General features: G+C 39.3%; 1 protein-coding gene across 3 annotated transcripts in view; it reads right to left on the bottom strand.

Annotated features, from left to right (window-relative positions):
- The window catches only part of LOC130879177 (cytochrome P450 2C25-like), a 29,456-nt gene extending 13,467 nt beyond the window's left edge, over positions 1-15,989 (bottom strand). Inside the window, exons 1-4 of one of the 3 annotated variants that reach the window (XM_057777389.1) lie at positions 15,822-15,989; positions 14,603-14,765; positions 12,028-12,177; positions 3,817-3,977 (exon numbers count right to left, since the gene is read on the bottom strand). In XM_057777389.1, coding sequence (XP_057633372.1) covers positions 3,817-3,977; positions 12,028-12,177; positions 14,603-14,765; positions 15,822-15,989 — 642 coding nt within the window. Of the gene's footprint in view, positions 1-3,816; positions 3,978-12,023; positions 12,178-14,602; positions 14,766-15,821 lie in introns of all 3 variants that reach the window. The other 2 variants (XM_057777390.1, XM_057777391.1) reach the window with 2 other exon arrangements.
- Between the last annotated feature and the right edge of the window lie 10,268 nt (positions 15,990-26,257).

Consider the following 26,257-nt stretch of genomic DNA (forward strand, 5'->3'; position numbering starts at 1 on the left):
TAATCTTCACCACTGACCCATTCCTCCAGGCCTTGCCAAAGAACATTTTAAATGAGGAAATACATATATCCATAATATATAGTAAGATCAACATGGATTTATAGATTCAGAAATAAAGGAAAAATAGCGATCAACAAAAGGAAGAGGTTTTTTTTTTCATACATATAGCAATTCTCTGTGGTAATAGAAAGAACTGGGGTGGGAGGGAATTCCTACCCAATTGATGAAAGATCATGATCAAGTTTCAATATTCGTGAATCCTTCTTTAATACAACAATTATTTGTGAAAACTGACTGATGACTTAAACCTTTTATTCTCTACAAGTCTGAAGTATGACATGATGCAAATCATTGTCGTTTACACTTTTTAGATGATGGCTGTAGTGAAAAGAGTTTGGAAACTTGATTTATATCGTAATGTAGTAATGCATATTTAACTCTTATAAACTAGACTATGACATGGAATAGATCATTAGAAGTGGGTGGGACTTTGAAAGCAAAAGTGTGGCATAGCCCTTAGGGGTTTCTCTATGATCACAGGTATTCTCTCTTTACTTGCTTCTTATTTACTTTTGTGTCCTTCACACCATGCATCTCCATCCCATTCACCTTCATATCACCACACATCCACCCTCAGTCCTTAAACTCCTCCCCCAAAAATAAAGTAGAATAATATTTAAGAGTAAAAAGAAAAAAGAAAAGTTTTATCATGGAAACTGTATTGTGACAAAGTGATTCAGGCAGTATGATGGAGGAAGGTCATTGGTTAAATAATAAAGAAACTGCCTAGGCCCATTTATAGGCCAGCCCTTAGGTGGGTGGAGTAGACAGAACAGAATTCTGGGAGAAAGAAGCCGAGTGAGAGTCGCCATGATTCTCCCACTCCAGACAGACGCAGGTTAAGATCCTCCCTGGTAAGCCAACTCGTTGTGCTACACAGAATATTAGAAATGGGTTAGATCAATATGTAAGAGCTAGCCAATAAGAGACTGGAACTAATGGGCCAAGCAGTGTTTAAAAAAATACAGTTTTCTGTGTAATTATTTCAGGGCATAAGCTAGCCATGCGGGCGGCTGGGTGCCGGGGACACAGCCCCACCGCTCATATTACAACAGCAGTACACCCTTTTATCCATTTATCATTGTTTGGCAAGCGTTCATTGCGAAGAGTCATTGACTGCATTGGGGTCTCTGCTTTCTGCTACACTATCAATACTGGGCCCTTACTGGGAGTCTTAGATATCCTGTCACTACTCTGCACCATGAAGACCTTGAAGTCCTGGTTCTGCAGGACCAGCTCCTCCACATGCTTCAACAGTTCACAGGTGGGGTAGATGTTGAGGTGCATCTCTCATAACCCTAGATCTGAGCCTAAGTATTTGCACTGTTGGCCAGTTCTTCAGCTCTCACCCTGTACTCACAATGATGAACTCTCTGACATAGTTCTGGCTAGTTCGCTCTGGAGAAGGAGCTGTGGGCTGTGTTCCCGCCCAGCTCCCACACGGCTAGCTTTATATCTGAAATAACAACACACAAATTGTATTCTTTTAAACACTGCCTGGCCCATTATCTCTAGCCACTTACTGGCTAACTCTCACATCTTGACTAACCCATTTCTAATATTCTGTGTAGCACCATGAGGTGGTGGCTTACCGGGAAAGATTCAGCATGTCTGACCTGGCAGCTGGCTCCATGACGGCTGGCTCACTGCCTTCTTTCTCCCAGCATCTGTTCTGTCTACTCCACCTATCTAAGCTGCTATCCTATCAAAAGCCAAGGCAGTTTTTTTATTAACTAATGAAAGTAATACATAGGCAAATGACCCTCCTCCATCATCACTCTTTATAATAAGGAGCTGCTTTCATACCCTCAGAGTTGGCTCTCACACACCTACATCACCAGGGCAAGATCGACTGTGTTACCCAGGCAGGGATAACTCTCCTAATATTATGAGATCAGGATCAGCCCTGCAACTTGCCACAGGTTACAAGGGAGGGTAAGCAATCTTCCCTACACCCATACCATCATAAGAAGATGAGGGGAGGGACCAGATCTCACATATTCACATTATCCAGGTTGGTTCACCTGCAACCCTGCATCAATGGGTTCAATAGAGTCAACTCAGCTTTATTACCTATGGAGGTGCAGGACCATCTTTCTAAGGCACTGAAGCTGGTGAGGAGGAGGATCAGCTCCCTCATACACCACAGGTAGCAGTGACAAGTGGAGGAGGACATCTTCCCCTAGACCTTACCACCACATGGCAGATTAGTGGGTGTGGCCAGCTATTCTGCTCTCACAACTTCAGGGTCAGCTCACCTGTGCCAATGTAAGCAGGGTTCACTCAACTGTGCTGCCCAGGCTAGAAGCAGAGCCTGCTTCAATGACTGCTGCAGCTGGTAATGGGGAGGGTCAGCTCACTCATGTGCCTCCGGCAGTGAGGGGATAATGATAAAGGAGACATCTCTCCTCCAACCATACCACCCCAAGACAGATGAGTAGTGATGCCAGCTCTCCCACCCTCAGAACTTCAGGGATGACTCACCTATACCCCTGTAAACAGTGTCATCTCTACTGTGTTGATCAAGCAATGTACTGGCTCCACTCTCTTGAGTTCCACAGCTGGTGGGGACAAGGAAAACTCTCCCAATCTTATGACATCCTGGACAGCTCTCCCATCTGCCAAAGTCAGTGGGCAGCATCTCTCCCCAATTTTTGCTACCACAAGGCAGATGAGGGGCAATTGGGGTCAGATCCGTCAAGCTCAACTTTGTAGTCCTGACTCGCCCATGCCCCTATCAACAGGACCTGATCCACTATGCTGGCACGAGGAAAAACAGGACCCCTTCTCCCTAGGGTTTCAGACAGTGAGTGACAGCATCAACCCTGTACAGTTCTTTCCTCTTTGCCTAAGGTGGTTTCAGGAGCTGTGGACATCAACACAGATCAAGGCTGCAGCAGGTCCATGTACCCAGACATGAACCCTGGCAGCAGCCACGCTCCAGTGAACACCAAGTTTAGTCTTGGTTAGCAACCAAGTCACCCACCTCAGGCCACTCCTCACTGTTTCACCTCTTCAGATGTGCCTCTCTCCACAGTACATGAAATATTCTTTCTGTCACTCCTATACCACACCATACATTTGCTCACCATAGTAGTGCCTGACTGCCTGGTGTCTTCATTTACTGGGCAGCCTGGATCACAGCCATTCTCGTGGAGAGTCCAGGAGAAGCCAGTTCAGTCTAAAACAACTCTGAGAAGATGTATGTGGGTTGTGGGCTACACGGCATTAAACCACTCATCTTTTCATTTCTATGTGTCTATTTGTTAACAAGGATTCCAGCAGACATATCAAACCACTGAAACTATTCAGTGTTTCTTGGCAGATTTCATTGCCATAAATATTCTTTTGCCTTTAAGGGACTATTCCTTCTAAACTAAAATATCACTGCCTAGTAATATGATAAAATGTGTTTAATAGTCAAAAAGATAAGAATTATGCATAGAAGAATGTCCTGCGAACAACTGAACACACTTCCAGATGTGAATACAATACTTTATACAAAGAATTCTCTGGATATCAAGTGGAAAACCAAGAGATACGAAACTAGCAGTCTTGAACAAATCTGGAAACTGTCATTCAGTTTTGCTATTTGTATAACAAAGAATTTAGACCTGCCTTCCAGATATTCTTTCCATAATACGTTATTCAAAACTGTGTTACCTAGTCACCTCACTTCTTGGTACATATTAAAATTGATCTTTGAGAATGAAAGACCAAAAATATGTTTGCAGGAGGAAAAGATCTTGACATTACCTGTATCCAGGGGGAGCTCAGAATCCTGACATTGTCATTTAACTTTTCCATCAAGTTAAGAAAATTCTGATCTTTATAGTCAAAACGATTCTGGAAAACAGTGGAGCAGATGACATTGCAGGGAGCACAGCTCAAGATGAACGTGGGGTCACAGGGTGAACCTGAACAAACAATAGAAAAAAATACATTAAAATGGACAAAGAGGATGTTTTGGTTTTGTGAACAGGTAAGGAGTCATAAGAAGTTGTAAACCATATCCTATCTATAATTTTTTAACAGCTAAGCAGTCATAATATGTAGAATCAATGTATCACTTAATCTTAAATTTGGTAAGATAGTTGAAGAAAAACAGACCATATCTGATATAGCAATTAAACTATCTAGTACTTGAAAGAAAACAAAAGATTTTACAAACCTGAAATTTTTAGTATTTGGAATAGAATTGTTTCTTACTGGAATACCTAATGACCCTATATCACTAAGATGCAAATAGAAGAGTGTACACCTGAAATACCTGCTGCCACAATGAGTAAACCAAAGAAGCAAGTACTGATCCAAGGAAAGAAGAACCTCACTGCAGGTGAGTTCTGGTATTAGAAGAAAAATGTGGGGAGAATTCTTCCTTGTTATTTGAGAATAATGTGTAATTTCAAGAACAGCCACTTCCATGTGGATTTGTTTGCATTATTAAATAAAATGAAAACTTTCTTACTACAGTTAAATTCTAAGAGGGAAAACAATATGAGGGCAGTAATAGAAACTTCACTTTCCTCATTTCAACATTTAAAACAATGCATTTTCTCCAGAAGTAAACGTAGTACTTGAAAAGAAGACACAAAGTATAACAAGGTCAGTGCTAGATAGAGAGCTGTGCATTCGAAGTAATTTCTGCTGTTTTAGAGGACCAAAGTTCAGTTCTGAGCAGCCTTCCAGTGGCTCATAACTTTCTATAACCCCAGTTTCAGGGGAATAGGATACAATTTTCTTACTTCTGTGTCACCAAATACACAAGTGGTACACACACGTATATGCAGGCAAACATTTATATACATAAAATAAAAATAAACAATCTTTTTAATTAAAACAGAGAGTCCCAGGGGAGAATGCAATCAAAAAAATGGGAATGGGGTGACCAGAAAGGTGATGGTAGGAAGGTGTGTTTGAAACACATGTTACATTCCTATGAAATACCTATAGGAAACATACACTATATACAGCATTAGAAACAATAATGTTTTTTTAAAGATGTAAACAATGAGTATGTTCAAACTCTATGCAGCATATTTGAGAAACAGTAGTTTCTAGATTTGTAAACATCTCACAAAATCATCATTATTAAATTGTTATGTTGATAAAATGCTTAAAATTTGAAAAACCATAATGAAATTTCTTTTTTATACTTATTTTTATTTGTGTTCATAAATTCACAGGTGTGTGTGTGTGTGTATGTTATATCTGTGGAGTCTAGGAGAACATGTCAAATATCATGGAGCTGCCTTACACTGGCACTTGGAACCCATTGCTGCTTCTTTGAAAGAGCATTTTCCCTCAAGTGATAAACCATCTCTTCAGCTCTTAGAACTGTTTCTTCTGATGTCTTTTCTATAGTGAATTGACTGAAAAATGATAAATACACTTTAGTGGTGTGGGAGAATTGTCTGTATTCTGTCAATCATGTTTTAAATAAACGCTTATTGGCCAAGCAGGAAGTATAGGCAGTAAAACCAGACAGGAAGTAGAGGTGATGCAAGGAGAACAGGAGAATTCTGGGAAAGAGGAAGTTGATTCCTCCCAGTCCTGCACAGATCATCAAGGAAGCAGGATGTGACTTGCCAGCTGAAAAGGGTACCAAGTCATATGGAAAAAATAGATCAGAATAATGGTTTAATATAAGTCATAAGAACAAATAAGAAGCCTGAGCTAATGGGCCAATAAGTTTTATAACTTATGAAGGCCTCTCCTATTTTCTTTGGGGCTAAACAGCTGTGGGAATTAGGCCGGACAGAAAACCCCAACAAGCAGGCCTCTTCATGTTACAGAATGGCCCCCATGTGGATAACTGCATCCACACATAGCCTGGAAGAGCTTGGGAAAGACTAGAGTAAAACATTTCAGTTTTCAGCCGTAGCAGGAAAAAAAGCTGTGCTGTTTTTAAATGCCAGCTTTCTGGGCCATCCTACCAGGGAAAACTCTGACTCTTTCAAGCAGGTGGTCCCAACTTTTGAGTGTTGTTTATGGACACACTGTTGCAGCTTGCTTCCTGGCAAAGACCTTAAAAACACCATAGAGTTGTGGTAAAAAATGTGGCTACAATCAGTACCTCCACCATGAGGGTATAATTTCATAAACCTAAAGAATGGGCTGGATCTAGTAATCAAAGCCATGGTTTTAATCTTCTCCATATTCCTTAGCAAATTAGAGACACACATGGTCAGAAAAAGAGAGATATACAGTAAAGAGTGATTCAAAGAGGAAGAAAACCTCTAAGTGGTTTACAGTGTGCTAAAAATATATACACACCAAAGGTTGAAGTTATCAAAGTAAAAAAAAAAAAAAGAAGGAAGAGAGAGAAACAGAGAGCGAGAGCAAGAGCGAGAGAGAGAGAGTAGCTAGTTGTGGTAGCACACACCAGTAGGATTTGTCTGGGAGGCAGAGACAGACAGATATCTGTGAGTTCAAGGATAGCATGGTTAACAGAGGGAATTCCAGGAAAAGATACACAGAGAACCTGTCTCAAAAAAACAAAAGTTAAAAGTAAAAATAAAAGAAATAGAGGTTAAAATAAAGTCAAACAAAAATGGAAAATATACAGAGAATCTTGATACTGTATACTATTATGCTCTCTTTAAACTGTATGAATGCTGAGGAAGGAACAACAGCTGCTAAAAGATATTTGCTTATAAATGCTACTGAATTAATCCAAGATAGGTATTTTGGAAATACCTTGACTTCAAAATTGAAGTCAAAAGGTATGTTACTTTGGAGAAGAGATTTTGCTTTTTGTTTCCACAGAAAATGAGAGGCTCTGGATTTATTCAGAGTTAAGGAAATCAGCTTCGATCAAGAAAGACCACGTGAGAAATCTCCGGCAGGAACAGATGGCCCAGATGTCTGAGTTCTACATCCAGAACAGATTCAAGACTACTGTCTGAGATGATCAATACTCACAGGATAGTTCCATCAGGACGTGATCATAACTCTAAATTTACTTTAGGTCCCCATAAGATTATCAGTGCCCCCCAACCAGCAGGAAGTAGCCTGGAAAACAACGTCAACATTCCCAAAAAATGGACTACGAATGTTTTCCTTTTTTTTGTTTTTAAAGAGGGAGAAGTGGTGTGGGAGAATTGTCTGTATTCTGTCAATCATGTTTTAAATAAACGCTTATTGGCCAGGCAGGAAGTATAGGCAGTAAAACCAGACAGGAAGTAGAGGTGATGCAAGGAGCACAGGAAAATTCTGGGAAGAAGGAAGTTGATTCCTCCCAGTCCTGCACAGACCACCAAGGAAGCAGGATGTGACCCGTCCTGCTGGCAAAGGTACCAAGCCATGTGGCTAACATAGATAAGAATAATGGGTTAATATAAGTTACAAGAGCTACTAAGAAGCCTGACATAATGGGCCAATCAGTTTATAATCTTATGGAGTTCTTTATGTGATTACTTTTGGGGCTTGCTGGCTGTGGGGTACCGGGTGGGACAGAAACCCCAACAAGTAGGCCACTTCATGTTACAGTTTACATTCAATTTGATCGAAAATTTAAATCTGTAGACCTCAAATAAGTATCCTATAGAAAACAGTATTCTTGGTAAATTATTATACATTTGAATAACAGGAAATTCCTTAATATTCCTGTGCATATGCCAAGGTATGATGTTGCAATGAAGGAGCAGTGACAACGGGCTGCGTTTCCATAACCTAGCTCCTGGCTGCCCCTAAAATAACCACACACAAATTATATAAATTAAAACACTGCCTGGCACATTAATTATAGCTTCTTATTGGCTGGCTCTCACATCTTGATTCAACCCATTTCTATTAAACCTGTGTATCACCATGATCTTGTGGCTTACAAGGAAAGATTTAACATGTCTGACCTGGCAGCTTCATGGCAGGTGGCTCTATGCCTGCCTCCTTCCTCCCAGCATCCAGTTCTCTTTTTCTCACCTATCCAGGTTATGGCCTATCAAAGGGCCAAGGAAGTTTTCTTTATTTAATCAATGAAAGCCAAACATAGAAAGAAGACCCTCCCACAATGTATGAAAACATGATTATATTCTATGCTATCAGGGAATGATTTATTTAAGTCAAAAACAGTGAAGGATGAAAGAACTTTACTTATGTGTATACATTTCATTCACAGATTGAATTGATTTTCAGTCTTTCCTTTGTTTTGTTTGGAAAAATAACTTTAAGTCCTTAGAAATCAAAGAGTTAATCTTATTTTTTAAGGTCAGAAACTTCTTAGGTAAGTAGCATTTATAGCAGTAGCAAAAGAAAAGTGATTCATTTTCTACAAACACACACTGAAAAGAAAAGGTGTACATGGGTAGAAATGATTGCCAGAACTAAAGACAGAATCAGCAGGTTAGCAAAAGCAGCAGTTCATGTTTAGTTTAAGACATAATTTGATTAATAAATAATTTTCTTGTTTTCTCTTTGTGCACCTTGCAGATTTGTGCTGTCATTTGTTTAGATAGAATGTAATTCAAAACAGAAAGTGCCATGTAAAAAGAAATGATAAAGTTGTTTTGTTTTGATATTATTAAATTACTGATGTAAGAAATTCTACAGCCAGTAGCCTTTAAGTTAACCACCCACTTGATCATGGTCTTTTTATACTATTTATGCTGATGTAAAGCAAGGGTCCAGCCTCTTTTCTGACTGTGGAATTCGGTTGCTCTTTTCCACTCCAGCAGATAATTTGGGACTTGTGAGTCTATCCCTTAATAAATAATCCTCTATTATTCTCAGTTCTAGCTACTGTGGGATTTCTTTTAAGCATCCATCTTTACCTGATACCTACAAATGGGCCTGCTAACGTGGTGGACTAAATCCATATAAAACCTGAGAGGGCTTGAAAAGAAATTCTAGACACAAAATAACAAAGTTTAGCAGCATTTGTCTTTCAGTTGGTGGCTTGCCACAGTCCCTTAAGAGAGGTTTTCCTGATTCAGCTGTAGAAAAAGAAAAAAATCCATGCCATCTTGAAATCCCAGCTTTCTGGGTCATGCTCCAATGTGAACTCTGACTCTCTCAGGCAGGAGATTCAGCTACAAAGCATTTGAATGGGGTTTGTGAGCCAACAGCTGCAACTTGGGAACTTAATGGCAACTTGGACCAGCTATGTGCCTGGAAGTGGGGCAGTGTGCGACTCTTGGAAGGAAAACAGTGAGCAGCTCCACCAGCTGGACTGGGTAGGGCAAGCAGTGATTACCGTATATACCCTAGTAATGGCACAGCTTAAATTATAAATACTTAGCATTTTAAAAAGTAGTCCTGGACAGAAAAAAATTACATATATGCAATAAAGACAAATCCAGATGAGTCATAGTTTTGGAGAAATGTAAGTAGGCTTGGGAGAGAGGAAAAAAAGTATAGAGTGCCATAAAATAAAGTTATTGTTTAAAAACAATGGTAAAGTCTTTAAAGAGACAGAGTACAGATAGCCATAAAAAGAAAAATAAGCCATGTAAAAATGGAAAATTCACAGAGGGTCTGCATTATGTATATTATTGTGTTATCTTTAAATTTTTTGACTGTGAATGAGCTAAGTACAGAGAGACATTTCATTGTATGGGCTGCTAAGCAAAACCAGCATGTCTATTATAAACGTATCATGACTTCCAAATTTAGGTTCAAGGATGTAGTGCTTTGGAAAAGAGGTTCCTCTTTTGTCTCCACAGAGGATGAGAACTTATGAATTCACTCTAGGCTAAAACAGTTTGATAGAGCCCTATTCCCAGAAAGGTCGCTGTGAACACCCTCAAAAAATTACTTCACCCAACTGCTGACTGAGATGAACCTAGCACACAGGATACACCATTAAAGACCTGATTAACAGTGTCCCAAATTAGCAGAAATCAGTATGGAGAAAACTATGCCCATATTCCCAAATAATTTTTATAGTTATTTGTTTACATTTAAATGGGGATATGCTATACAGATGAATAATTTGCTTTGCTATGGGTTTTAATTAATTGATACAAATTTAAGGTAAATTTTGTTATACGGTATATGTATATCCCTGCTACTGATTAAGTTATTGTGTTTGTGCAGTTCATTTAAAAATGTAATTTATAATGTAAAAATATAGGTAAAGAGAGAGTCATCTATAATGGTCAAGATTGTAATCATGTTAGTTAGATTTTCTAGATATACAGAGATGCATTTTAGATGGGCAAGTATTCTTCAAACCTTTCAAAGACTTCAGAATATGGCATTTAAAATATTTGAAGAAGTTAGTACTTCTCATGACAGAGAGACATCTGCTCCTGACAGTACAAGCTACTTCAAAAGGAAGATGGGCATCAAAGAGACTTCTTATGGAGTTTGCTAGCCATTTGGGCAAAAAACTGATCTCAACTGAACTGTTAAACTGGAAATACAGGACCAGCAGAGAAATACATGCTAAACATGCTAAAGGTGAGATGGTACTTCGGTGTTACTGCTTCATTAAATTCTCTACTAGACATTCTACAGGATACAAAAATAAAAGTGACAGGCAAACTGCCAATATAGGCACAACTGTCTTTGAAATTTCCTGCTTCATGGAAAAGTCTGCTGGGTACTATGGGCCTGTAGGCTGAAGATGGACGCCCCAATGGTACAGAAGAAGTTTGGGTGACTGTCCAGACGGCAAGATATCTTTGTTATTTCTAAAGATTTGGAAGTTGTTTACAATGCACTTTTTGTTTACTTAGGTAATATATCCTTCTGTAGTCTTTGATGGAGTTGAAGAATTTGGAGTTATAGTTATAGTTTTTCTAAGCTATGATAAAAGATAAAGTAGATATAAATATTGTAACTGTAATTCTTACTTGATACCTGTTTTGTTATATATAATTTTACTATGTTAAAAGCTTCCTTTTTATTAAACAGAAAAGGGGAAGTAGTGTTGGAGGTCCTTCTGCCTGTGTGTTGCTCTTATTGGTTAAAAAATAAAGAATTGCTTTGAGCCTATAGGAAAACCTAGGCTGTATGCTGGTTGAAAGAAGGGCAGAGTCAAAACGATGCCATGGAGCCACTGCCAGAATCAGACATGCCAAAACTTTGCTGGTATGCCACTGTCACATGATGATACACAGATTAAGAGAGATGGAAGGAATTAGGATGGAAGAGTTAGTCAATAAGAAGCTAAAGCTAATGGGCTAAGCACTGATTTAAATATTATGGTTTCTGTGGGATTATTTCAGGTGTAAGCTAGCCAGGTGGCCAGAAAGACTACTTTCCTTCTAGGAGGAGGAAGGTGGCAGAATAAGTAGCCAACCTCCCCCAACAAAGATACCAACATTGTACAAAGAGTTTTAGAAGTGTTTCATCATTTTCTATTTTACAAAATAATTTGAAGAGTATAGGTGATGGCTCCTTCTTAATAAATTTTTTCTTACAAAAAATGTTATATGTAAAGCCTGAATCATGTCAGGTGAATAGTAAGTAAAGAGACAACACCAAGTAGGGTAGATAGAAAACTGGGGTGTATCTCAGTAGAGCTGGCAGGTGAAAATGATGAAAACACATTGTATAAAATTCTCAATGTAGCAAACAATTTTTTTAAAAAAATGACAATACAATTTTAGGATCATGCTGCAGTAGAAAAAGTAATTGATGAAAATTCTATTACACTAGGCTAAGAAATGACAACTGTAAATTACATCAGTGTTACCTAGGACTGTAACATTGACCTAGAAGAATCCCTGTCCTGCTTAGTTAATTTCCTTAAACCTCTGTAATCCAAGAAAATGAAAACAAATATCCTCTGATTGGGCTCTGCCACTATTATAGATCGCAATTATTGTGCAGTGAAATGATCCACAAAGACAAAGTACACTTGTGCTGATGGAAATGCACAATTGTTCAACTCAAAACAAAATTATCATGAAACCTATATTCATAGTTTCTGATTTAAAAAGAAAATTTTAGATTGGGTGTTATCAACATCACACACACACACACCTTGACTAAGATGCAAATGCTTAAATCTGCACTTACCATTAGTTTTTCTCAGTTCCTCCACAAGGCACTGTGCTTCCTCTTGAACACGGTCCTCAAGGTTCCTTTTGCCCATGCCCAAATTACGCAGGGTTGTGAGAGTGAAGCGCCTTATCTCTTTCCATCTGTTTCCATTGCTAAAAACAATGCCTAAAGAAATGGAAAAACAGGGTCTTTCCCTACTGCTTCCACTGGCTTTCAGAAATATATTCTCTTTAGAGGGATACCACGCTCAGCCTACATATAGTGGAGAAGGCCTTGGTCTTGCCTCAAAGTAATGTGCTAGACTTGTTGACTCCCCATGGGAAACCTTCACTCTCTGAGGAGTGGATGGGGGTTGTGATGAAGGGGAAGGTGGAGGGAGCAGGAGGAAGGGAGAAGTGGGAACTGGGATTGGTATATAAAACTAGAAAAGATAGTTTGTAAAAAAAAAAAAGGTGTGATCTCCAAAATATATAAAGAACTCAAGAAACTAGACTTTAAAAGGATAATTAACCCAATTAAAAAATGGGGCACTGAACTGAGCAGAGAATTCTCAACAGAAGAAGTTAAAATGGCCAAAAGATACTTAAGGTCATGCTCAACCTCCTTAGCGATCAGAGAAATGCAAATCAAAACAACTTTGATATATCATCTTACACCTGTCAGAATGGCTAAAATCAAAAACACCAAGGATAGCCTTTGCTGGAGAGGTTGTGGAGAAAGGGGTACCCTCATCCATTGCTGGTGGGACTGCAAACTTGTGCAACCACTTTGGAAATCAGTGTAGCAGTTTCTCAGAAAAATTGGGATCAACCTACCCCTGGACCCAGCAATAGCACTCTTGGGAATATACCCAAGAGATGCCCTATCATATGACAAAAGCATTTGTCCAACTATGCTCATAGCAGCATTATTTGTAATAGCCAGAACCTGGAAGCAACCTAGATGCCCTTCAATGGAAGAATGGATGAAGAAACTGTGGAATATATACACATTAGAGTACTACTCTGCGGTAAAAAACAATGACTTCTCGAATTTTGCATGCAAATGGATGGAAATAGAAAATACGATCCTGAGTGAGGTAACCCAGACCCAAAAAGAAGATCATGGGATGTACTCACTCATAATTGGTTTCTAGCCATGGATAGGGGCCACTGAGTCTATAATTTGAGATCCTAAAGAAGCTAAACAAGAGGGTAAACCCAAGGAAAAACATATAGATATCCTCCCAGCTATGGGAAATAGACAAGATTGATGGGCAAAAAATTGGAATCTTGGGGGTGGGGTGTGATGGGGATGAGGGGTGATGGGGAGAGAAAAGTGTGAAGGAGAGGATGAGGGGAACTGGGGGAATCGGGGTGATTGGGGATAAAGGAAGGTTGGATAGGGGAGCAGGGAAACTCATACCTTAGTTGAGGGAGCCACCTAAGGGTTGGCAAGAGACTTGAACTTGGAGTGGCTACCAGATGCCCAGGGCAATGTCCCCAGTTAGTTCATTGGGGCACCTGAGGATAGGGAACCTGAAATGAACCTATCCTATAATCATACTGATGAATATCTTGCGTGTCGCCATGGAACCTTCATCTAGCGATGGATGGAGATGGAGACAGGGACCCGCACTGGAGCACCGGACTGAGCTCCCAAGGTTATAATGAGGAGCAGAGGGAGAGAGAACATGAACAGGGAGGTCAGGACCATGAGGGGTGCACCCAACCACTGAGACAGTGGGGCCGATCTATTGGGAGCTCACCAAGGCCAGCTGGACTGCTACTGAAAAAACATGGGATAAAACCGGACTCTCTGAATGTGGCGGACAGTGAGAGCTGACGAGAGGCCAAGGAGAATGGCACGGAAACTTTCATCTGGCGATCGATCGAGAGAGAGAGACGGAGACCCAATTTGGAGCAACGGTCTGAGCTCTTAAGGTCCAAATGAGGAGCAGAGGGAGGGAGAACATGAGCAGGGAAGTCAGGAACACGAGGCGTGCACCCACCCACTGTGACAGTGGAACTGATCTATTGGGAGCTCTCCAGGGCCAGCTGGACTGGGACTGAATAAGCATGGGTTGAAGCTGGACTCTCTGAACATGGCAGACAATGAAGGCTGATGGGAGGCCAAGGACAATGGCACTAGGTTTCGATCCTAATACATGAACTGGCTTTGTGGCGAGCTTAGCCTGTTTGGATGCTCACCTTCCTGGACCTGGATGGAGTTGGGAGGACCTTGGTCTTCCTGTAGGGCAGGGAATTTGGACTGCTCTTCAGTATCGAGAGGGAGGGGGAATGGACTGGGGAGAGGAGAAGAGGAGTGGGGATAGGGGGAGGGGAGCGGGGGGAGGGGGCAATACGTGGGAGGAGGGGGAGGGAAATGGGAAACGGGGAGCAGTTGGAAATTTTAATTAAAAAAGAATAAAAAAATGAGAAAAAAATGGTAAAGCACTAGAAAAATATTCTAGGAATAAAAGAGAGATCTGACGGGTGGAAACCACAGAGAGGTCCAACCTGTACCTAGGGAAGAGGTCCCTCCCCTCCTTTCAGTCTTCACTTTCAACAGAAACACTGCACCCCTCATATGAACATGCATGGTTACTTACCAAGGCCTTTACTAACTCTTTCAGCTATTGGGAAGCTTCCTCTGCCAGCAAACTCCTCCCCATGATCAATAAGAGCCTCCTTCACTGCTTCATACCCATGTAACACCACAGTGGGTTTCATGCCAATGTACAGAGTGAACACAGGGCCATAGATTTTGGAGAACTGAAAACAAGAAAGAAAAATGGAAATGCTAGCAAAAAAAAAAAGTCATTTAATCTCCAAGGAATCAACCTCATTCACACTGATAATATCACTCACTGTATTTTAATATTTTTAGTTAGGCAAAGCTCATTTTCAAATGGTTGTGAAGCCTATTTATATCATATTAGTGTGAATATCAGTTACTGATCATCTACAGTGAAACATATAACGGCTTCTTACACAATATTTACAATGAATTTTTACGCCAAACCATTCAGCAGGACGCTGACCACCAGAACTCAATATAGGAAACACACATGCCTGTTGACTGCACCCTCTTTTCAGCGCCTGCCCACCCTTCCCACCATCAAGCCTCCCATCATTCCCACCATGTCTCAGTTCCCCAGCTCAGGGAGAAACACCCTGTTTGAACAGAGGCCATTCAACTCTGACCTACAGAAGTCCAGTCCATAGGTGTGGAGACTCTTTCCTCAACCACAGGCCACTGCAGTCAGAAGACCAGAGAAGAAACAGAAACCAAGAAACAAAACACACATACTACTAAACTCAACTACTATATTTATAGATTTAATGCTATACATCAGATATCTGATGTCATATTTACAGGTTTAGAAAAAAGAACAGAGGACATTGTATGGTACCTAAAAGGATCAAGAATAGTCAAGGCCCTCCTAAGGAGTAAAAATGCTGTTTGAGATATAACAATAACTGATACCAAATTATATTATAGAGTTATGTGATAGAAACCGTCTGCTACTCACAAATTGAGGCAAGTGGACCAATGGAATAGACAAAATGATGCAGCAATAAAGCAGCAATGTAAGGCCCGCTTACTTTTGAAAGGTAAATTTATAAGTCACCATGAATGATTCTATTGAGGAACAAGGTTAGACATACTTGGCCAGCTATAAAAGTCATAAGGTGCACAATGCTTTGCAAGAATTTTGACTTTGTGATTATTTATAGCAATATGCCTCAAATATTAGATTTTCATCTAAAGCAACTTTCAGTTTATCTTCTTTGTCAAGGTGCTGGAGGAGCACAAAGAATACTTACATTGGTCAAGCATTGGCTAACGTTCTTCACATCTATTTGCAGGAAGTTGCCAAGAACTGGGAGAGGAGTGGGGCCAGGAGGGAGCTTCGCTCTCTCAGAGCTCTGTCTCCAGAGTGAGAGGAGAAGGAGACAGCAGAGGCTGAGCACCAGGGCCACAACTGCATCCATGGAGATCCTTCTGCCTGACACAGCTGTGCTCAGCCAGCATGGAGCTTTTATAACACTACAGGGCGTATCAACATGTCCTTCTTTGGAACATCACTGACTGGTCAGTCCAATAACCTTTAACCTCTCTCTCTCTCTCTCTCTCTCTCTCTCTCTCTCTCTCTCTCTCTCTCTCTCGTAGACTTTGTCCTTCTGATAGAAATAAAAGTAATATGTTTGTTACCCTTGTCCTTCTTTACAGGGTATCCATTTGAATTTCCAGTTTAACCATACAGATTGCTGTCCACATATTGCTAATAAAAATTAAAAAATATTTATAATGAGCGACTATTTTAAAAAAGCAATAAATGAATTTTGAGATGGAATTAAAAAAAAACCTCAACATTTACATTCTCAGGTTAGTGACCAGGTAGGAATTTAAGATTATAGATAGTTTGCATATTCTATGAAATATATTTGTTTGCCAACATAGTCTTTCTGTGTAGCTTAGTTTGCCCTCAAAATGACATTTCTTTTGCTATATATTTTCAATGGCTAGAAATATATTCATGTACCACCATGATCATTTATCTTTAAAATATTTCTTTCCTATATTAAACATTTGGACATATTTTATTAAGCAATATACTTTTTACTCTTTGATCATTTATAAAACTAAGATAACAAAATATAGCTATTAAACACACATCTTGAGTCAAAAGATATATATTAAGCTATTTATCTGGAGAAAGCTGCTTGGTTTTTTTTTCTAAACGTATTGGGAAATAATGAACTGCCAGTGTCACACAGCTCAGAGTTGGAAGAATTTAGAAATCCAACTATCGAGTGGACTTAGTTGCTCCTCTGGTTTTACCATATTTTCTTATGGAAAGGTATGGGAATTCTCCCCATACCACCAATGCAGATATAAAACTATATAAGCAAAATAGTTTCTAGACAGTAACAATATTTTATATGACATTAACTCCCCATCAAGTATTCAAGTATTCAACTGAGAGCCTAAGGGGAGCATTTCTAACTTAACCCACACTTCCTGTATTTTTGTCCCCTTCCCTATACAAAAGCATTTAGTTTAATTGTAGTCATCATAATTTCTTGATTGTGGACTATGTCACTAAACTGATCATAATCACTAACATTCCCAGTAAACATGAATCTAGTTAATTATTATGTCATCATTGTTTTCACACAGAAGTCAGAAAAGTCTGATCAAGTTTTGTAATCTTGCTCAAAGATTACAAAAATGGCTTCAAATGTAGCTAATATAAACTTCAATAACCCAAATTATTGGTTATGCTCATTATTTACAATGAAGTAAGCAGTAATTAGTTCCCTAAACCATATTGCTCTAAAATCCCAAAGAATAGATTTGAATAAAACAGTCTTAGAAGAGTTCTTTTCATGCCCAGCGTGATACTTGTTCTGGCACATTTGGAAGTCAGCACAATGCTTTGGAAAAACTTTTACTTGTATTGAATATAAAAATATATGAATTCTTAAAGAGAGATGGGCCTCTGTTTTCAACATATCTACATTTTTATTTGTTTTTTAAGAAAAGAGTTGTTGGTGATGCATGAAGTATAATCATTACTGTAACTCAAGCAAAGATGAACTGACTCTTGGGAAAACATTTTATTGACCTTTAATTACATTTTTGTTTCTTAGCTTGTCTATCGTTTTTGTCAACACCATGTAACATAATTAATAAATGCTCAGAGACAGATATTGGGGTTCAACCTGAAGGTGAAAAAAGCAAAACAATCAGCCATTGACTCCTACGTCTTCCTCAGTATAAAATGGTGATCCTGCCTTCAGGTTTCTCAGAATCTGAGAGATGTCTCCTCCCATCTTATACTTCTTTCTAGGGCTGAGATTAATGGTGTGCAAAACTACTGCCAGATTTCTATACCAAAATAATGTAATTACTGGGATTAATGGTATGAGTCACCACTGCTAGATCTATAAGGCTGACCATTAGTGCTGTTTTATTCTCTGATCCTCAGGCAAGCTTTATTTATCAAAAAAACAAATGAAATATCACTAAAACATCACATAATTTTTAAAAATATTTATGCATCGTTATGAAAAATTCCTAATGCATATTCATCACACAATTGAATAGATTTTAAAAAGTCATTTTTATTCAAGTATATCATGACTGTGACATTATAAACACCCGTTCTTTACCATGTTGTTTCCTCCTCATTCTGACTTGCAGTCATCTTTGTCTTCTGAAACTGTCTCTCTTTCATGTCTGAAAAAGTAGTTCTCACTCAAAAGAATAAAAAGAAATGGTTTATTCTGGAGCAAAGTATAATGGACCATGGCTAAAAAAATGGGAATAATATTCTCTTTCAATATCTTGTTCCAACATGAAACAATTTCAAATAACACCATAAATGGAGATCTTTGTCAAATTTACCAATGGAAGCATTAGGTGAGGTGATTATAAAATATGGAGAAAAATCAAGTACGGGCCTCAGATGTCTTCTAAAATTCTTAGTATTTTAGTTGGTAGAAGCCAGTAATGAATATATTCAAAAAGATTACCTGATAATCACAGAAAGATTTGGAAGGAAAATTACTACAAAGGAAGCAGAGATGGCCTCCAGTCATTAAGTTCTAGACTTGTAATATTCTAGCCTCTTCCCCACATGAAGTTCTTATTTTTTCTTAAAACATAAACACATTTATTAAATAAACCTGAACTCATTATTATTATTTTATCAATTAGACAACAGAAAGTTTTTCCTAGGGCAAATATATGGAGATATAAAGAAAAATCACAGTGATTTTTAATTATACAACTAGATTAGAAAATAAGAAGAAAAACTGGCTTTCTCATTCCAGATGACAATTTCAAATGAGCCAGCAGGTGCTCAGCAGTGGAGACAGAGCATCTGCACCGTGTATATGGCACCTGTGAACACAGGAAGTCCTATAGTGAGCTCTTCCACTCTGAGAAGAACTGAGGTCACCAGAGGGGTTTGAGCCTGACATCTGAGGACCAGGAGGACCACAAAGTCTCCATCTCACTTCCCCTAAGCCACATAGGTAACTACGTATATTACATGACCAACCCGAGCAACCTACCTGCCACCCTAAAATGACAGTGTGTAAAGATTTGCAAAGCTGTGAGGTTTACAAGGCAGATGTGACGGAAGTGTGGCAGTTCTAAGCAGTCAGTCAGCTTTCACGTTTCCCTCCTCTTTCAAGGAAGTAACATCCACAAGCAAAATCCTCTAGAACAATACGTTTTTGACATGGTGGGATCTGACAACTAAAATAAAGAAAATAGTTGTATTGCCAGTATCTTAAGTATCTACCTTGTTTTAACGCTTATAAAAGTTTGAATTCAATATTTTAAAAATGAAAAGAAGAGGTAAGAGTAGAGGAATGCAGAGATTTGTTCAAATATTTCATAGGTATGTTCTGAAATCAGTGTGTTTTCAAGTTTGTAATTAATATTTTTAGCATTTTATGAATTTGTGCTACTCTGGTTGACTATTCTTGTGACTTACTCAGACAACTTTTCAAAGAGTGAAGAATAATGTTCTCCAGTCCTCATATTCCTACAGACACAATATTCAATTAGGTGTTCTTAGACAAAGTTCAAGAACTAAGAAAGCCAGGTGAGAATCTGTAATGCCCAACCTAGGTAAAATAGAAAGAAAAGTTACACTGAAGAATTTAGGAATCAAGGCATGTCTCTGTCGCATTTACATCCCTAGTTTATTCAGGAGCAGTGGATACATTTGGAAGGGAAAAGTCATTGCCTTGGACTCTAAACCTGTACTGAACCAGTTGTGATAACACTTCATTGCCCCATTCCCTTTGTGTATCTGGAACAACATGAACTGTCACCACCACCCTCCCCAACTCCCTGTGACCTGAAGGGAGAGTAAATCTGCACCTGGTGGGTGGAGCTAGCAGAGAATCTTGCACTGGTTTCAGTGTTTGCTGCAATTCAGTGTGACATGACAGGCAGGGACTGATGTCCCTGTGCTAAGGTCAGAGCTTACAGATGGAGCCTCTAGACCTGCCTTAGAATCACGTGGGAACCTGTGCAGTCATAGGACAGACACACCTTGTTGTTTTACTCTTTGGGCTCTATGGGGGGGTGGGGGTGCCACACAGCTCCTAAAAAAATCAGATGGAGCCTTATACTTAGTTATGAACGTCCAGGTTTAGCTTGGCATGTTTCCTACCAGCTTTTCTTAACTTACATTATCCTGTTTACCTTTTGCCTATTGGATTTTCCCGTTCTCTTACTTCTGTAAATCTTACTTTCACTCTGACGCTAAGGATTGTTGTGTAGCTGGGTGGCTGCCCCCTCATGTCCTTCTCCATCTCTCACTCCATCTTTCTCCAAGATTTCTCCTTCTATATAATCTCTCTGCCTGACAGTTCTGCCTTGCCTTTCTCCTATTTTGCTATTGGCCATATATAGTTATAGTTTCCTGAGTGCTTCAGCCAGTGAGGAGCAGGACCAGTCCTCCCTAGTGGTACAGCCAATGAGGACCGGGTCTAACTCTGTACAGCTCTATCATCTAGCCTTCTGTGGTGTCTGGAGCGACAGACATCAACACAGATCACAGCTGAAACAGGGCCATAAACCAGGACATGGGCCCAGGCCCAGACAACTATGGCTCTGGGTGGAAATCAATTTCAATAGTATGGTGATACATTTAAATGTCTGACCTGCCACACACTTGTGTATGCACAGATACATGTGTACATCAGAGTCATAAAACAAAGAGATTGATCTTGGGAGATGAAATCAGAAAGGTAATGAGAAAATAGTTTCTTATTGAATACATTTTATGATACATATTAAGTGCTCAATTTCATGTGTTCTCAAGAAGAAATGGGGATCATGGCCTGTGGCATCAAATTGCTATTCATATTAATTCTGAGACAACATATAAGTAGATAGGACAGCATTAAGAGCATATGCTTGCAGATATGAGAGCAGAGATTCATTCTTTCACTTAAGTATGTGCAAAGAGTATTTTAAGTCCTTTTCTTCATAGCAACACAAAAATGGGGACAAGATTTCAAACACACCTTAATGTTACTCTTTTTCTGTTAATGGTTCTTAATATATCTCTACAGGTAGCAGCCACATTGGAAATTTCAGTGTTTCAAATCTCCATATCCATTAATTCTAGGTATGCTGAGTCAATGAGACTTTTCACCTTCTCCCCTTTCTGTCCTCTGTCTTCAACAATATGTGAATTTGCATGTTCCTTTAGAATCTTTCTTTTATGCATTAACTGTTCATGTAAAACAGAGGTCTTAGAACTGGTCCAACAATCAAGAATGCTTGTTATTAGGAGCGTGCCAAAGGGAAATTACTGAATTGGGATATAGTAATAATTTATATTTTCTGGTGATGTCATGTTAATAAATCAGTTTTAGATAAATACTAACACTTGTGATGGCCAGTACAGGTGGCAAACATTGTGGGTAGCAGTAGCATCTGTGCAGTGACATGTGAAACACTTCACGATTGAGGCTGTGTATTCCTTAGACCTTGAGGGAATGAAAAATGGGGAGGGGTACAAGAAGGCATTCATGAGGGGCAGGAGGTAGAAGATGCCCCAGAGGAAGCTATAGGTGATAGGGCAATGAGAAAAAGGTACTTTCTTTTTCTTCAGGGAGCAATGGAAGAATGCTGATCTGTAGGTGGCAATGAAGAACACAGGCCCTACAATCTGTGATTTCTTAACTGTCCTGATCAAGACTTGTAGGCAGAGTGTTACCCTTGGCGGGTAAGTAGCCGTTCTGTAGTCTCTCTGTGCATTATCCACATCATCTTTATCTTCTGCTTTTTCTTCATCATCCTCACCTTCAATCAGTCTCCTGGAAATCTGTTCCAGCTCCTTAATGTATTCCTCCGTGGAAAATTTGGCATCAATAACTCAGAAGGCAACATCTAAAACCATCTGTAGCTCCCTTCCTTGAGGGTCTAATATTCTTTGGTGCTATCAGGAAGAGATTTGGCACAGTGCAACATTTTTACGCCCCCATGCCTATCATAAACACAAAATATAGCTGTCTTAACACCCAATTCAGGAATATATATGTGAGCATCCTCTACAGAGATACCAGACTTACATGGCAGAGAAGTCATATGTCCGTTGGAATATAAGATAGCAACCCTGTTCCTAAAGCACTTCACTTTTTTAGCTGGGAAACGTAGATACCCTTAGCAGTACCTGGCTAATTGCCAAAAGGGCAGCCAAGAGACTTACTGGGAAAAGAACAGAATGAAGGATAAACACTCTAGGCTATTCATACCATGCATTGTTTCCTCCATCTGTGACAGACAGTTTTGTTACATACTTACTCTAGATTGGCAGCTGTGCTCTTTTAAGATTTGGAATGCATTGCTCTAAGCTCTTCTGGTTTTCAACATTCCTATTGAGAAAACCTCCATTATTTTGATGGATTTTCCTTCATATATGATATGTGTTTTTCTCTGATACCTTTCAATGCTGTTTCTATGTTCTATATACTTAGTTTTCCAACCATGACATGCTGTGAGAAGTTTCTTTTCTGATCTTTTCTTTTTGGTGTTGTGTGTGCTTCTTGTATTATTGGGGAAGTTTTCTATGTTTTTATTGGAGATCTAATGTATGCCACGGATCTATGAATATTCTCCTTAATCTATTCCTATAACTCAAAAATCCAATCTCACATTCTCTATATATTCATTTTATGCTTTTTTTATTTTTTCCCATATTCTTTTCCTATTTTGTCTTAATCCTTTTCTGTATCTTTCTGTCCTGCATTGTGTTTTCTAATTTATTAATGATCTTGTCAGGTTTTCCCTTGAATTTTCTACTTGGTTATTGTTTTTTCCAGTTCCATATTTATTTCATCTCTATTCCTCTTCAGTAATTCCATCTCCTGATTGAATTATATTTGAATTATATTTTCAAATCCTGTTGATCATTTTCACCAGGTTTCTGTTTGATTTTTTGTGGAAGCCACTCAGGTGTAGATTATATTTTTAACTCCTTCTCTTTAAGTTCATGAGCTTCTTCTTTATGTCTTTTTTTAAACTTGAAATTTTCTTGATATATATTATGCATGTAAACTTACTACCAGAAGAGGGCATCAGATCCCATTATAAATGGTTAAAACTACGATGTAGGCACTGAGAATTGAACGCGGGACCTCTAGACGACCAAGTATTCAATGCTCTTAACCACTGAGTCATTTACTCATTCCATCCTTGATTTTTTAAAATGAATGAGATTTCTTTTAAATCCTTTATCCTGAGGTTCATCTTAGGTAATTCTTGTAAAACAAGTTTGCCTCAGACTGAGACTGATACTGAGAGTTGTCTCCTTCCATTTAATAATCATCTCTCATTCTGTGATTGAAGGAGTACACCACCACCATCTGGTTTCCATGGAAATCTAGTATGGCCACTGGGATTAAATGTGTATGTCAATGTGGTTACTAGATTTAATGTGTGTGTCATTGCTGCCTGGTCTGTAAGGGTGGCCAGTATGGCTGTTTTATTTTTTCTGAACATCAGACAAGCTTTATTTATTAAAATAAAAATGAAATGCCACTACAATCAGGTTTCTTTTTTTTTTATTGAAAAAAAAATTTTGCCTCCTCCCAGCCTCCCATTTTCCTCCCCCTCTTCCCACTCCACTCGCCCTTCCCCCACTCCTCTCCCCCTCCCTCTCCAGTCCAAAGAGTAGTCAGGGTTCCCTGCCCTATGGGAAGTCCAAGGTCCTCTCCCCTCCATCCAGGTCTAGAAAGGTGACAATCCAAACTGGGTAGGTCCCCACAAAGCCAGAACATGAAGTAGGATCAAAACCCAGTGCCATTATCCTTGGCTTCTCATCAGCCCTCATTGTCCGCCATGTTCAGAGAGTCCGGTTTTATCCCATGCTTTTTCAGTCCCAGTCCAGATGGCCTTGGTTAGCTCCCAATAGATCACCACCACTGTCTCAGTGGGTGGGTGCACCCCTCGCGGTCCTGACTTCCTTGCTCATGTTCTCCCTCCTTCTGTTCCTCATTTGGACCTTGGGAGCTCATTCAGGTGCTCCAATGTGGGTCTCTGTCTGTATCTCCGTTCATCGCCAGACGAAGGTTCTATGATGATATGCAAGATATTCATCAGTATGACTATAGGATAGGGCCATTTCAGGTTCCCTATCCTCAGCTACCCAAAGAACTAACTGGGGATGTCGCCCTGGTACCTGGGAGCCCCTCTAGGTTCAGTCTCTTGCCAACCCTAAGATGACTCCCTTAATTAAGATTTATACTTCCCTGCTCCCATATCCACCCTTCCTTTATCCCAACCATCCCATTCACCCAAGTTCCCTCCATCCTCCCCTTCTCACTTTTCTCTCCCCATCTCCCCTTACCGCCATCCCACCCCACCCCCAAGATCCAATTATTTGCCCAGCAATCTTGTCTACTTCCAATATCCAGGAGGATAACTGTATGTTTTTCTTTGGGTTCACCTTCTTATTTAGATTCTTTAGGATCACAAACTATAGGCCCAATGTCCTTTATTTATGGCTAGAAACCAATAATGAGTAAGTATATCCCATGTTCATCTTTTTGGGTCTGGCTTACCTCACTCAGAATAGTGTTTTCTACTTCCATCCATTTGCATGCAAAATTCAAGATGTATTATTTTTTACTGCTGAGTAGTACTCTAATATGTATATATTCCACACTTTCTTCATCCATTCTTCCATTAAAGGACATCTAAGTTGTTTCCAGGTTCTGGCTATTGCAAATAATGCTGCTACGAACATAGTTGAACAAATGCTTTTGTAATGCGATAGGGCATCTCTTGGGTATACTCCCAAGAGTGGTATCGCTGAGTCCTGGGGTAGGTTGATCCCGAATTTCCTGAGCAACCGCCACACTAATTTCCAAAGTGGTTGCACAAGTTTGCATTCCCACCAGCAATGGATGAGGGTATTCCTTCCTCCACAACCTCTCCAGCAAAGGCTATCATTGGTGTTTTTGATTTTAACCATTCTGACAGGTGTAAGATGATATCTCAAAACTCAGGTTTCTTAAGAAGCAGAAGCATAAGTTGATAGACAGACATAGAAAGGAGAGACAAAATGCATACATATATGAGAGGGGGAATGATAGAGACACTAAAGATAATAGATGAATGAGAAATAATTTATTAAAGCAATTGGTACACACGGTCTTATAACTGATAATTTCTTATGTAAACTGACTGCAACACAAATACTCAGGAAAACAGGTGGCAAGTCTGAATGCAGGTGTAAAGGCCTGAGAATATGGAGTAAAGAGTGCAGCACATCTTTACTAGGAAAATACATAAATGTATGAAATATTGTACTTTGACCCACTTTAACAAAAAGTCACATTTGTACCACAACAATCTGTATTATAGATCAAATAGCATTGTGAATGTGTGTGCTTGTGCACTAATGTATGTGCAGACATAAATCTGCAGTTGAACCCAAGGTAGGAATTAGCAAATCCAGACAAAGTGACTTCTCTAAGATTAAGTTAGGGAAGGAATAATCAGTAATGTCACTTCTCATTAGATTACTTGTAATGCAGTGGGAAGGGAATAATTTGTCTCGAAATTATAAAAATTTGACTCCTCCTGCGACCATTATTTTTTTGGGAAGAGAAGCGGTACACCATGGAACTCATGGTTAGCAATAGAGAAAAAAATGCATGCTCAGTTCTAACCTAAGAACATCAAGGCAAAAGTGTGTTAAACTTTTACCTTTTATTTACACTATCAGCAAAGCAAGGCATGACCTGACCCTGCAATTGCACCCCTCCTTGTTACTTATCCTCTCACTGGAGCTACTCATGGACACTGGTTATTTGTTTCAAATACAAATACTTCTAGTGAGTCTAAGTGATGCTCAGCCAAAGAGTCTTGGTACCATCTTCCTCTTCATACTCTGTATTTCTGGTATGTATGTGGTTATGTGGATGTGTGCATAATCAAGTGCCTATATGTAAGAGAATGTCTATACATGTACATACACATACGTGGATGTCAGAATTGAACCTTGTGTGTTGTTTCTCGGGAGCTGAGAAGTTTGTTTTCAGAGACAGGTTATAACACTTGGGAACAAGGCTCACTAATGAGGCTGGATTGAATGCCTAGCAAGGTCCCAGGATCTCTTGTTCTGTTTACACAGTGTTGGTACAAGAACACACCACCATGTCTTCAGGTTTAATGGGCAAGCACTTCAGTGAATGAAATATCTCTCTAGCATTTATTC

The sequence above is a fragment of the Chionomys nivalis genome, chromosome 8 (assembly GCF_950005125.1).
Source record: "Chionomys nivalis chromosome 8, mChiNiv1.1, whole genome shotgun sequence".
Classification (NCBI taxonomy): Eukaryota; Metazoa; Chordata; class Mammalia; order Rodentia; family Cricetidae; genus Chionomys; species Chionomys nivalis.